At 41.5% G+C, this 14,634-nt stretch overlaps 1 protein-coding gene across 2 annotated transcripts in view; it reads left to right on the plus strand.

Annotated features, from left to right (window-relative positions):
• scfd1 (sec1 family domain containing 1) overlaps positions 1–14,634 on the plus strand; it is a 181,024-nt gene that overhangs the window by 99,596 nt on the left and 66,794 nt on the right. For both annotated transcript variants that reach the window (XM_039741264.1, XM_039741263.1), the window contains exon 17: positions 2,033–2,112. In XM_039741264.1, coding sequence (XP_039597198.1) covers positions 2,033–2,112 — 80 coding nt within the window. The remainder of the gene's footprint in view (positions 1–2,032; positions 2,113–14,634) is intronic.

Consider the following 14,634-nt stretch of genomic DNA (forward strand, 5'->3'; position numbering starts at 1 on the left):
TTTTTTTTGTTTTATAACAATCTGAAAAATCTGAATATATTTATGAGGGACATTCAAAAAGTTTCCACACTTGTAGGTTTTCGTTGGAAACGGTGAAGATGAGAAGAGTAGTAATCGGGCGTTAAAAAGTTGGTACGATGCTGAGAAAATTGCATCGCAAATTATGGTGACTATGTGGAAAAGTGATGTCATTTGTTTTGAAAATCTCTAAATATATGAAATCCAACATCTGTCTGTCCATTTTTTCACGAGAGAACTACTTAATGGATTTAGATCGGGTGTTTCTCAATAATTTTCTTGAGTATTCCGGTTGATTTTGCGACTTCTCTCATTGCACTATGTATCATAGTTCACTTGTGGTACCGATTTATTTGCACGAATCTGAGAGACATGCAGTGGGGCGAGGCCCTCCTCACTCACACTCCAGCCTCGGAGCGTACCTTACCTCCGCTTAGCTAGCGAACAAGAGAACTACTTAAAAGATTTAGATCGGGCTTTGTTCTATACTTTACTTGAACATTGCGGTTGATTTTGCGACTTCTCTCATCACGCTAAGAATCATAGTTTGCTTGCAGGAGCGTTATATTCGCACTGATCCGAGAGAGAGGCTGAGGGGAGGGGGATGACGCCAGGAGTGGAGAGCCATTCTGTTCTGTTCTGTTTTACTATTAGGGGACAGCTAGTTCTTAATAAATAGAGTTTAAAAAATAAGTGCAGAAACTTTTTGAACATCCATCAAAATGTTATACCACGTCATCATTTTAGAAGTTAGGCATCTGATGTTTCCAAGGCGATCGTTCCCAGAATTTCCAGGAATGCGTGACGTGCGTGATGTCATCAAAGCAATGGTATCGTAGGTTGCTGCTTTCCAGGATTGATGGACTATCCCCTGAGTAGCGTGCAAACTACAAATCCTTAATCACTGACTTCCTGGTAAAAGAGTTGCAGCCACTTTTGTAGGTCTTTGAGTTTTGGTTTGTGATTATGGTTTGGCATCAGAGTAGACTGACTTTCAGTACTCAGCTTGACTTGTTTCTCCCAGTCGTTATCACTTAAAAGCATATTGTGTCAACCCGGGTCCGTACACAGTGACATCACACGTGGAGCGTTCCCAGATATTCCTGGGTAAACATTGCCATGGCAACAGCCCATGCAATTGCTCTAAAATGGTGGCACCCATATCAAAATAAAATGGTGTTGTGAGGTATCGCCAAAAATATGTCATCTTTTAAACAACAACTCTGAGAAAAACAAGATTAACTTCTTTGGCTTCAGAAGTGTTTGCCAGAAATAACTCAGGCAAACGCGAATAGGAAATGAAAAGAAAACTGCTGACCCTATCACGTTGTTCTTTAGAACTCAGGTCCTTATCCGCTGTGGCACCCTGCTTCTAAAATATATCAAGGTGAAGTCACGTGGTCAGCCACGGTAAAAGCTGGTGCAGTGCAATGTTGAAGAAGCAGGCCGAGGAGCCGAGTATTAAAACAGACGCCCTTAAGGGGCCGCATTGTGTCACTTTTTAACTTGAAGCAGCAGTTTCTGCTCTTACGTTATTTCCCGAAGCACGGCCTCTTATGGGATTGTAATTAATAGGCCGTTGTTTTGCAGAACTCCAAAACCGATGTTGTACTGGGGCTTCATCTGTCTTGTCGCTTAGCTTTGACAAGTTTCCATCTTCCAGCGGCCAGAAAAAATGAGATGTCATGCTGATCAATGTTGTGGTTATTTTCATTTTAATTTTCAATTCTGTTTATTTACTTATTTCACGGCCCATTTTGAAAATTCCACTAACGGGAAACTTAACACATTTGGGTGTACTTCAAGTACATTAGTGACTTAAATTGCGAAAATAACAGGCCAACCTTGAATTTTTTTTTTTAGAAACTCCTTTAGGAATACTAACCGTTCTACATTAAATTAATATGTTTAATGTATACATCCTGCAACTATAGCATATTAAAACACTTTTTTGGCTATCAAATTAGAAATATTTTTCCTAATTTTTGATTTTTTTTTTTCTGCTCTAATGCAGGTTGATATGGAACAATATAGAAAAGCGTTGGCAGATGCTGGATGCAATCTTTCTCCTTTAAACTACATCCGACAATGGAAGTAAGACTTTTCTAAACTTATCTTTGATTATTTATTTAACGTCTCTTTGTGCTCTGTGTACTGTTAACCCTTGTGTTTTGACCCACACTAATGGCTGCTCCATTTTACTCTTCTCTGGATATCCCTTGTGCTTGTCGGGGGAGCTTACTGGTTATACGCATTCAAAGAGGGTAAGTCAGTAATTTTCCGCAATCTGTTTCTAAACTTTATTAAAACTACAGTAGAGGACATACAAACACACACACACACAGTCCCCTTGCTTTTCAGTGCACTTGGTCCAGCATTCCACACGTTTCCTTATGCCCTCCGAAAAAAAACATTTTTTGTTGTCCTCTCAGCCACGCATGTGTAGCTGCTTTCACGTGTTGGTATGCGAGAACTCGACGAGCTCTTAAGTCACGTTTAAGTGGACCAGATAGAAGCTAATCTGAGGGCGCAACGTCAGGGCCATGCAGGTTGCTGTTTACTTTCCAGTTTGAACTGATGAATCCATGTTTCATCTGTAGTGATGATTATCTTCAAAAAATGCCTCGCCATTATTACCGTAACTGTACGTTAAGCGTTGAGTGGTGGTTAGGCAGTTGTGCTTATGCTCTTCTACAACTCCAATCTTAGGAGTTTTTTTGTTTTCCTCTCCTCCGTGTCAGCGGGTCAGCTCATCACATTCTGGAATCAAGAACTCCATCTTCATCCTTAATCTACTGAAACTACTATGGACTGTGCTGTTTGCTTTTGTGTCTTTAGATTTAACAACATCAGAATGTCTCTACTTAGTGTGCTGCCATGTACACCTGCCTAAGTCAAATGCAGATATATACGGTACTGTATATACGGCGGAGAAAATAAGTACTGAACACGTCAACGTTTTTCTCAGTAAATGGATTTCTAATGGGGCTATTGACATGAAATTTTCACCAGATGTCGGTCACAACAACATTTATTTCTATAGCATATTCATACAAATGATGTAGCTCAAAGTGATGAAGAAAGGGAAAAAAAGACAAAATAAATAAGAATTAAAATAAGGGAGCACTAATTAACATAGAATAAAAGTAAGGTCCGATGGCCAGGGAGGACAGAAATAACACAAAAAAAACTCCAGATGGCTGGAGAAAAAATAAAATCTGCTGGGGGTTCAATCCAAGAAATCCACACATACAAAGAAATCTAAACAAATAAGGCCATACGTTATGTGTAATAAAGTGGAATGACACAGATGGAATAAGTATCGAACACGCTTACTGAAATGTAATACTTAGCAGAAAAGCCTTTGTTGGTAACGACAGCTTCAAGACGCCTCCTGTGTGGAGAAACAAGTCACATGCATTGCTCAGGTGTGACTTGGGCCCATTCTTCCACACAAATGGCCTTGAAATCTTGAAGGTTTTGGGGGCCTCTTCTATGAACTCTGATCTTCAGTTCTTTCCATTGATTTTCATTTGAATTCAAGTTGGGTGATTGACTGGGCCATTCTAGCAGCTTCTTTATTTTCTTTATTGTCTACGTTTCTTTGGCTGTGTGTTTGGGGTCCTTGTCTTGCTGAAATGTCCCCCCTTGTTTCATCTTCAGCATCCTGGTAGATGGCAGTAGATTCTTATCAAGAACGTCCCACTACATTTCTCCATTCATCCTTGCTTCAATTTTGTGAAGTTGGTTCACTGTTGGTGTGGTGTTTTTGGGGTGATGTGCAGTGCCAGTTCTCCTCCAAACATGGTGTGTGCAATGACATCCAAAGAGTTCAATTTTGGTCTCATCTGACCGGACTCCCAGTATTTCATTGAGTTGTCCAAATGTTGTGCAACAAACTCTAAACGAGCTTCAACGTGTTTTTTCTTCTGCAGTGGAGTCTTGCGTGGTGAATGTGCATAGAGGTCATGGCGGCTGAGTGCATTACTTATTGTTTTCTTTGAAATAACTGGACCTGCTAATTCCTGGTCTTTCTGAAGCTCTCCACGAGTTGTCCTTGGCTTTTCGGATTCTTCTTTTGACTCCTCTGTCAGAAATCTTGCGAGGAGCACCAGGTTGTGGCCGGTTTATGGTGAAATGTTCTTTCCACTTGCAGATTACGGCCCCAACGGCGCCCACTGGAACATTCAGAAGTTTAGAAATACGTCTGTCACCAGTGCCTTCAGGATGTTTTGCAACAGTAGGGTTACGAAGGTCTTGAGGGAGCTCTTTGCTTTTACCCATCATGAGGTGCTTCTTGTGTGACCCCTTGGGAATGAGAAACCATTAATTCGGACTAAAGCAGCTGATATTCATTTACACTGATAGGGCGCTATTAGGTTTGACAGATGTCAGCTGCTTTCTTGGCTTTCCAGGCCTTTCTGCACTTCCTTTTTTTTCAAGTGTTCAGTGCTTATTCCCTGTGTCATTCCACTTTATTACACAGAACTTAATTTATGGACTAATTTGTTTTGACGTCTTTGTATGTGTGGATTGCTTGGGTTGTTATGGACATCTGGTGAAATGTAGCTCCATTAGAAATGTATTTACTGAGAAAAACATTTACACGTTCAATACTTTTTTTCCCCGCTGTATATACATGGGGCGGCACGGTGGCGCAGTGGTAGCGCTGCTGCTTCGCAGTTAGGAGACCCGGGTTCACTTCCCGGGTCCTCCCTGCGTGGAGTTTGCATGTTCTCCCGTGTCTGCGTCGGTTTCCTCCGGGCGCTCCGGTTTCCTCCCACAGTCCAAAGACATGCCGGTTAGGTGGATTGGCGAAGCTAAATTGGCCCTAGTGTGTGCTTGGTGTGTGGGTGTGTTTGTGTGTGTCCTGCGGTGGGTTGGCACCCTGCCCAGGATTGGTTCCTGCCTTGTGCCCTGTGTTGGCTGGGATTGGCTTCAGCAGACCCCCGTGACCCTGTATTCGGATTCAGCGGGTTGTAAAAATGGATGGATGGATGGTTGGATGTATATACATGAATTTTAGATATTGTTGTTCTCTTGCCATCTTTATGTATGAGGCATTTAACACTAGAATTACCAGAGCCTACGAAAAAACTCGTAAATCCGTCCCACCTTAAAATCGTTCACAGCTCTCCACCAGCGTCTTTTTTTGTCATCTAAATGTGCTGATAAAAATCAGGCTGCAAGCAGCCGGCTATTCCGACTCAGAACGTGCACAAACATCTCCCAGCTCAGGCCTTGATTGATTTTCTGGGAGTGAAGTGGAGTTTTAGAGTGGAAATAATAGATCGTTGTTTGGAACACACGCATTTCATGTCTGTTCCGTTTCTACAGTAATCTGTGTCAACACATTGTTAAAACAGAAACGTTTTTTATATTCTACTAGTAGATGACAACATGTAGGCATAAACTATATAATGTATGAAGCCTGAAGTATCAAACAAATACTTTCACAAAAGATACAAATCTAACACAACAATTGCGCTTTTATTCAAAAATATAACTGCAGAATCAAAAAGCCGCCTTAACATGCGACATTGACACCTGTTGATTATGACTGCCTCCGTGGCGCAATAGAATCAGCTGCCGACTGGGAATCAAAAGGTCGCGAGTTCGATCCTGCACCACTCCGTTTTGAGAAGTAAACTGTCTTACTATTTTAGAATAACATTATACATTTGATTTCAGTCTGTAACAGCCGGTGTCATTTATGATACTTGTAAAGGTTAGCTTTGGTTTTTTATTTTTAGTCCGTTTTATTATCTCAGCCGCGTTCACGAGCTCAAACACACCCCACCCCCGCATCTGACACTGCTGTTTTCACATTGACGCGCGGTAACAGACGTAAACTCGGCTCCCCTCTACATCGGAGCAAGAATGCACATACCATTGCTTGCATACTAAAGTGTCAGCAGGCACTTTTCGTGGCATTACACACAGTTTTGAGCATGCCCTCTGCACACTACTTGTGACTTTAGGAAGGAAGTAAATAAATAAAGGTAAATCGTGTCATAAAATGATTTCTTCAAAACGTCGAATGTGATTTATTTGGCACGGACATGCTCAAAAAATACATGTGTAATGCCACAAAGAGTGCATGCAGACATGTTTTGTGCTGTTTGGAGCACCTTCATCCCTGCTTATATCAGTTCACCTGGTAAATATACTGTAGCTGTAGAAATATTTGCCATTTTAGCGTCCAGTTTTGGTCTACTTTGTGTATTTATTCCTAAATGCTATGTTATTTTATTTAAACCAGAAAATAATACAATAATTTTTTCAAAATAATTTCTTCAAAACGTCGAATGTTGATTATTTGGCACGGACATGCTCAAAAAATACATGTATAATGCCACAAAAAGTGCATGCAGACATGTCCGTGCCAAATAAATCACATTCGACGTTTTGAAGAAATCATTTTATGACACGATTTACCTTTATTTATTTACTTCCTTCCTAAAGTCACAAGTAGTGTGCAGAGGGCATGCTCAAAACTGTGTGTAATGCCACGAAAAGTGCCTGCTGACACTTTAGTATGCAAGCAATGGTATGTGCATTCTTGCTCCGATGTAGAGGGGAGCCGAGTTTACGTCTGTTACCGCGCGTCAATGTGAAAACAGCAGTGTCAGATGCGGGGTCCACTCTAAAACTCCACTTCACTCCCAGAAAATCAATCACGGCCTGAGCTGGGAGAAGTTTGTGCACGTTCTGAGTCGGTGGGGGGATGGAATAGCCGGCTGCTTGCAGCCTGATTTTTATCAGCACATTTAGATGACAAAAGACGCTGGCGGAGAGCTGTGAACGATTTTAAGAAGCGATTTAAGGTGGGACGGATTTACACGTTTTTTCGTAGGCTCTGGTAATTCTAGTGTTAATTCAAAAGCAATATGAAACTGTTTCTGATAAGAATGAAAGTTTGTTTTACACTTTAGTGTTTCCATTTTGTTCACAAATGACCGGGTTGTTTTTCCATTTCTTACACTGATATCTGCTGTGTCAGAAATTGTCATAATATTAATTAATGATAATATCCAAATAACTATGGTACATGGTTTTGTTGATTATTCTGTTAAAAGTGCATTGAGTTGCTTGTAAAGGTATGGTAAGGTGCTATATAAATGAAGTTATTATTATTCTGTGACCTGTCATCTTACACAGATTTCATGAATACCAAGCTAGCTGGCAGTGGATGATGCCATAGCAAACCCAGTTTGTGTTTGATTTGACATTTCATTGATAGTCGATTCTTCAGAATCACAGTATGCACTTTTTCCGTGGTGGTGTTGGCAGTGGATGTGGACGGTTGTTCTTCTACCTCTTTGTGCCTAACATTTGACCAACCATTTTTGAGCTTCGCAGTCTACACTCACCTAAAGGATTATTAGGAACACCTAATTTCTCATGAATGCAATTATCTAATCAACCAATCACATGGCAGTTGCTTCAATGCATTTAGGGGTGTGGTCCTGGTCAAGACAATCTCCTGAACTCCAAACTGAATGTCAGAATGGCAAAGAAAGGTGATTTAAGCAATTTGGAGCGTGGAATGGTGGTTGGTGCCAGACGGGCCGGTCTGAGTATTTCACAATCTGCTCAGTTACTGGGATTTTCACGCACAACCATTTCTAGGGTTTACAAAGAATGGTGTGAAAAGGGAAAAACATCCAGTATGCGGCAGTCCTGTGGGCGAAAATGCCTTGTTGGTGCTATAGGTCAGAGGAGAATGAATGGGCCGACTGATTCAAGCTGATAGAAGAGCAACTTTGACTGAAATAACCACTCATTACAACCGAGGTATGCAGCAAAGCATTTGTGAAGCCACAACACGCACAACCTTGAGGCGGATGGGCTACAACAGCAGAAGACCCCACCGGGTACCACTCATCTCCACTACAAATAGGAAAAAGAGGCTACAATTTGCACGAGCTCACCAAAATTGGACAGTTGAAGACTGGAAAAATGTCGCCTGGTCTGATGAGTCTCGATTTCTGTTGAGACATTCAAATGGTAGAGTCAGAATTTGGCATAAACAGAATGAGAACATGGATCCATCATGCCTTGTTACCACTTTGCAGGCTGGTGGTGGTGGTGGTGTAATGGTGTGGGGGATGTTTTCTTGGCACACTTTAGGCCCCTTAGTGCCAATTGGGCATCGGCTGCCTGAGCATTGTTTCTGACCATGTCCATCCCTTCATGACCACCATGTACCCATCCTCTGATGGCTACTTCCAGCAGGATAATGCACCATGTCACAAAGCTCGAATCATTTCAAATTGGTTTCTTGAACATGACAATGAGTTCACTGTACTAAAATGGCCCCCACAGTCACCAGATCTCAACCCAATAGAGCATCTTTGGGATGTGGTGGAACGGGAGCTTCGTGCCCTGGATGTGCATCCCACAAATCTCCATCAACTGCAAGATGCTATCCTATCAATATGGGCCAACATTTCTAAAGAATGCTTTCAGCACCTTGTTGAATCAATGCCACGTAGAATTAAGGCAGTTCTGAAGGCGAAAGGGGGTCAAACACCGTATTTTAATGGTGGTCCTAATAATCCTTTAGGTGAGTGTATTCGTAAGCACTACGCCATTGGTAAAATAAATGAACCAGGCCCTAAAAGACATTGGTGATGATTAACGGAAAGTGCATTTATACATTTTAGGGTTATTATTGTCACATGTAAAGAGTGTAGTGAAATTCTTACGTGCATGAGCAAGTCATCATGTCTCCACTCTCCAGTGGCGTGATGTAGATAGAGTACTTTGGTTTGATAGTGAATTAGAGTACAGGATAACTACTGCGTTAACCTCACATTTGCATTGTAACAATTGACTTATAAAAGGTACGACATGTGGCAGAAGTGGAGAACATTCGAATGATATACTAGCATTGAAGTATTCAGTCCTAGACCCCTCGTCCCACTTCCCGCCCCCGTCAATACTCAAAAAAAACATGGACGATAGGTACAATTGATTAAATCTGAAAGTGTATTGTGATCAAGAAAACCGTATTTACACATTCACATAAAAAGGTGACGGGCTACTCGTTTAGTGATCCCATTTCCCACAGACACCCCTTCCCTCCCCGGTACGATATACAAAATATTCAAAACAGTACTAAAAACAAAAGAAGGGGAATCATTGAATTCAGTTAGTATAAAATGACGATGAATATCCCATCTTAAAGTTTCTCGCAGAATGATGTCAGCAGATGCATATGGCTAATTTCACACTATCCCGAGGATTAGAGAGCGAGTCCGACTCACCGATTGGATCAACCGGAGAACAACTGAGCCATATACCCAAACCCCCATGTCTTCTCGGGTATTCACCTCACCATTTCCTTCTACTGGGTGGCCACCCCACAAATAGCCGACGTCCCCAGGTGAAGTTTGACTCCGCCCTCTTTCCAAGCCCGTTGCTTTGTTGCTTCCTTTCTCCTTCCTCCTCTCGGTTAGCGGTCCCATTTCCTGCCACGGTATTCATAGTAACATGACGCCTGCCCAAGGCAGCTGGAAATCCTACCAGGCGGGGTCCTCCAAAGCTTAGCCGTCAACTACTTTGCCTGAATGGATTCTCCTTCAGCAGTCTCAAGTTCCTGTATTATAGTGCCAGCAGCCAGAAGGAAGCATAGCAGATTTTAATTCTGTGATGAAGCAGCAGACGTTTTAAATTTAAACCCTGAAGCTCATTTTCACACAAAGAGTTGTCAGAATCTGCTGTATCAAGTGGAAAGCTTGACAGCCATTAAACAGTGTGTGGATGAAATGTTTGGACAGATCACTGTGATATTGATGGGCTGAATGGTCTCCTCTCATTTGTCACATTTCTTTTCTTCATGTCTTCTTACATTCTGTTCCCTGACGACCGATGGGAAGGAGGGTTTTGACTGCCGTGAGTATGGAGGGTCGATAAGGATTTGCTGCCCTGTTCTACTTATGAGATTATGCTTAGTGAGAGGTGAGGTGACTAGGAGAGAAGAGACATTGCAAATATTACAAAAATGCTAACCAAAGATAGTAGTGTCAACTGAAACATAAACCCTAACCGATGATCACAACCACACTGAGCCAACTATGTTTTATATTCCCAAACGTGAGTGACCAAGAAGTGCACAGCGACAATAGCATCGGCACTATGCGCCTCTGGGTGACATTGCATGGCAACATTGTAGTTCAAACTGATTGAGCGCATGAAAACCAAGATGGCGCCGGAAAAAGACTCACAAACAAAACCCCCTCAAAACCGAGCAACCCAGTAAACTTACCGTATATACTCGCGTTTTAAGTTCTCCAGCGGATAAGTCGAGGCTTCATTTTACTATATAATTTCTGGTATTTTATAATGCTGCTCTTATAAGTCAAACACGCTATTGGTCCAAGAGGTTATGACATGCTAACGCCCACCTGAGAGAGTAACCACGGAGCACGTGGCCTTTTTTTTCTATGTATTGTGCCTACGTGACCACATGATAATACCCAAAGTTTTCCAAAGCTAAGTTTTTTCTCTTCTTTGAGTTTTTTATATCTCACCCCTTCATACACCTTTTCGTAAGAGCATCCCTTATCTACGATGGAGCGTTCGATCAGAAGAAAGTATAAAGCTGGTTTTAAATTAAAACGTCTTTGAAGTAGCAAAAGAAATTGGTAACTGTGCTGCTGCAACAAAATTCGATGTGTCTGTGGCACTGATTGGAAGAGGCAAGAAGATGTGAAAAGAAAAAAATGATTAAGTGTTGTGTTTTTGAACAGGCGTATAAGTCGGGGTCTGATTTTATGATCGATTTTTCAGGTTTCAAGACCCAACTTATACACAAGTAAATACGGTATATTTGATTAAAAGGTACCACAGAATAAACCCAAGAAAACGTGCAATAAACTCATCACGACCACAGGTCATAACACACCGTGAGGTCTTATTCAGTGGTCCCCTATACTCCAGTACTGGAGGGCCGCAGTGGCTGCAGGTGTTCCTTCGAACCCTTTTCTTAATGGGTGACCAGTTTTTGCTGCTAATTAACTCCTTTTCTTTTCATTTTAATGGACTTGTTTTTTAAGATTTGTTCCCCTGAATTTCTTTATTGTTCCTCTGAGTTGCTTCATTTCTTTCCTTAAGTGGCACCCAAACAGAAATGAAATGTGAAGTGAGTGAGCCAACAGAAGACCACCTAAGTCAGTGCCTCAAACTCCAACCAGTTTCTTAATTAGGAGCCGATTCTTGTTGTTAATTAAACCCGTTCTTTAATTCCATGGCTTGTTGCTGCTCTCGTTGTGCAATAGCAGACATTCCCAGAATTATTGATTTTCTCTTTTCTAAGAGCACTGGTGACCTGAGCAGACCAACATTCCTGAGACCCTCATCTTTCTTTATTTTCAGATATTGTGTGATGGTCACAGTTTGCTGGTCCTGTTTTGGCTCTTTTTGTGTCTCGTTTTTGTTTGGCTGCTAATTAAGGAAAAAGAAACAATGAAGGGGTCTGAGTCTACAAGAGCAAGTCAGTTAAAATGAATTCAAATGAAGTTAGTTGGCAGCAAAAACAGGTCACTAATTAAGAAAAGGGTTACAATTAAAAAACCTGCAACCACTGCGGCCCTCCAGGACCGGAGTTTGAGACCACTGCTCTAATTTATGTTTAATAAATGCTTTATTAACATTTGATTATAAAAAAAGTGTAGTGGGTTCAGAAAACATTCAGACTTTGTGCACACTTAGACTTCATTTTAATTTCAATTGCCATTTCTGCTGATGTCTCCACTCAATTACCCATAAGGCCTAAGTGAAAACATGTTTTCTGAAAGATATGCAAATTGTTTAAAAATCATAAGCTGAAATGTCTCATTCCTTAAAGTCTTCAGATCCTGTGCTGTGTTGAGGTGCATCCTGTTTGCTTTAATTATCATTGACGTGTGTTTGTGTGTAGAACTTGAGGCCATGCACACGATGTAGTTGGAGGGGTTTGATGCCAACAGGGAGGCCAGAGAAGATGGGTTTGTGTTGCTTGATATGAAAAGAATGGGCCTTACTGTGAAGGGCGCTGCCAACTGCAGAGAGTGGAGAGAAAAATATTTGGGCGGCACCTTGAGTTAATGTTACTAACAGGCTGCGCTTTTAAAACTCGCTATACATAATATTAAACAATACGTTACCTTAATTCGGCAGTTTGTGTGCTGAAACTCTCCATAAATCGTATATTAACAGAATAAACATTCACTGTTACGTTAAAGGGTATGGAAGGTTGGCACCTGTCTCAGCAGCATTGAGTACAATGAAACCAATTTATTGTGGAGCACAAGCACACCCACACATACTCACCAGCCTCATTTAATGCTACCGATTACTTTAACAAACGTATCCATGGGATGTGCTGGGAAAATTGGAGTAACCAGAGAAACCTCCATCTTCTTACATAATACGCTAATATGTTTAATATGTTAAATCACCTGTAGCTCGCAAACCATTTGACCGATTGACCTGGAATTTGGTACACATATACTACATGACGTCTACTTTTGGGGTGGTGATTTTTATTACTTATTTTATTTTACTGCAGAATCAACTCTTGGCAGCAGGGCGGTCGTGCGGCGCATGCGTACGGGTGCCATTCTCATTCCTACCCCCTTGGTCGTCACTTCCCCTACCTCTTCATATCTTAAATCATTCTTGAGGCAGACTGAAGTGCCAGCTTAAGTTAAAAATTAAGGACCACGTACTAAGCAATTGCAACACGAAAAGATGCCGACGGAAGGAGAGAAGACGCGAGCAGCTAGGGTGGAGAGAAGAAGAGCTGCTCAGGAAGCAGCAAGCGCGTCAACCTCTGAGCAAACGAATGATAAACAGAGACAGAGAAAGAGGAGGAAGACTAGGAGTCAAGTGTATTCACTGCACGTTATAGTGTAGTACATCGTTACTGGTCAAATATATTTACACTAAGGGGGGGTCGCATTCACTATACTGTTAATTCTAACTTGCACTGGAATGTTAATTACCCCTCTGTATTGCAAGATCTGATATAAACGTGCTGGCCAATTAAATGGACACATGGGGTCAGTATTTCAGCTTACATAGCAGGTTATTTTACAGCCAGAACTTGAAGTATAGCTAGGAGTATTCTGACTGAAAATGTGACAACATTCACTGTAAAGAGTTGTAATAATCTCCTCAAAGTGACAATCACATTTCATTACCACATACAGTACATAAGAAGCCATCCCAGTTACAGGATCAGACTGTAATAGCGAAACTGCATTGACACCACCAGCACGGTGGAAACTGAGCAGCAGTCACAGCATAGCATACAGTAACAGCGGTCACAGATTAAACAAAGCGTTTGATGACACAGGCCTTTGGCAGCTACTCAGCTGTTTTGTGTGAGTGACACATTACATGTAGACCATATCAAATAAGAACATTAAGAATACATAAGGGCTCAAAGCACTGCTGCCATAGTCAGTCAGATCAGTCAGTACCGACTCCTGAACCGCACCGAAAACCAAGAGTTCTATCTTAATAGCTTGCCAATGGCCCACTGGCTCTTGGGAAATAAAATATAAAATTGTAATAGATCTGTATGCCATTAGAAGATTAGAAAAATGTGACAAGCACAGGCCATTCAGCCCGACAAAGTTCACCAATCCTACCCACCTAGTTTTTCTACGATAACATCAAGTTGAGATTTGAAGGCCCTTGGTAACTTATTCCACATTATCTGTGATTCTCTGTCTGAAGAGAAACTTTAATAATAATAATGTACATTTTATTTATATAGCACCTTTCTCATGCTCAAGGTGTTTCACAGAGTCTCAGAAGGAACAGCAAGCTCATTTGTGATATTGGATACAAATAATTTCTGCCTAGAACACTAAAACGGATAATTACAGAATATACAAAGCATTAAATAGAAATAAAGACAATAAACCAGAATAAAATTCTAAAATCAGCACTAGAAGACCAGCCTGAACGAATCACATCATTTGTGATGTTAACACACACACACACACAAATTCTCCTGAGCATCTGGACAGAGAGAGTAACTGAATGGAGGGGCAGAATGTCTGGTTCAGTTCGACGCCTTCCTGAACAGATGAGTTTGAAGTTGTTTTTTAGACAAACGAATGGAGTCAGCTGACCTCATTAATGTCAAGAGGGTCATTCCCAAGTCTGGGCGCTGTACAGCTGAAGGCCCTGTCACCCACAGAGTGCAGGTTTGTGTGGGGTACAAGAAGATGGCCAGAATCACAGGACCTTAGCGGGCGAACAGGAGCAGAATGATGGAGAAGAGCACTGATGTAGTCCGGTGTGAGGCCATTTAAAGATTTGTAGTTTATTAATAGAATTTTAAACTCGATCCTGTAAGACGCGGGGAGCCAGTGGAGGCGAAGCAGGATGCGTGTGATGTGCTGTCTGTTGCTGGCCCGTGTAAGGACTCTTGCAGAGTTTTGAATCAAGTGGAGCTGTGATATAAGATTAAAAGCCAGCCAGCACCTGCCAGTAGGGAGTTAGAATAATCGATGTGATAAAAGCAGGGACGAGTGTCTCAGCAATTGAAAAGGAGAGGATTGAGCAAACACGGCATATCTGACGGAGGTGGAAGTAAGAAAGTTCCTTAATGTG

Source organism: Polypterus senegalus, chromosome 18 (genome assembly GCF_016835505.1).
Source record: "Polypterus senegalus isolate Bchr_013 chromosome 18, ASM1683550v1, whole genome shotgun sequence".
Classification (NCBI taxonomy): domain Eukaryota; kingdom Metazoa; phylum Chordata; class Cladistia; order Polypteriformes; family Polypteridae; genus Polypterus; species Polypterus senegalus.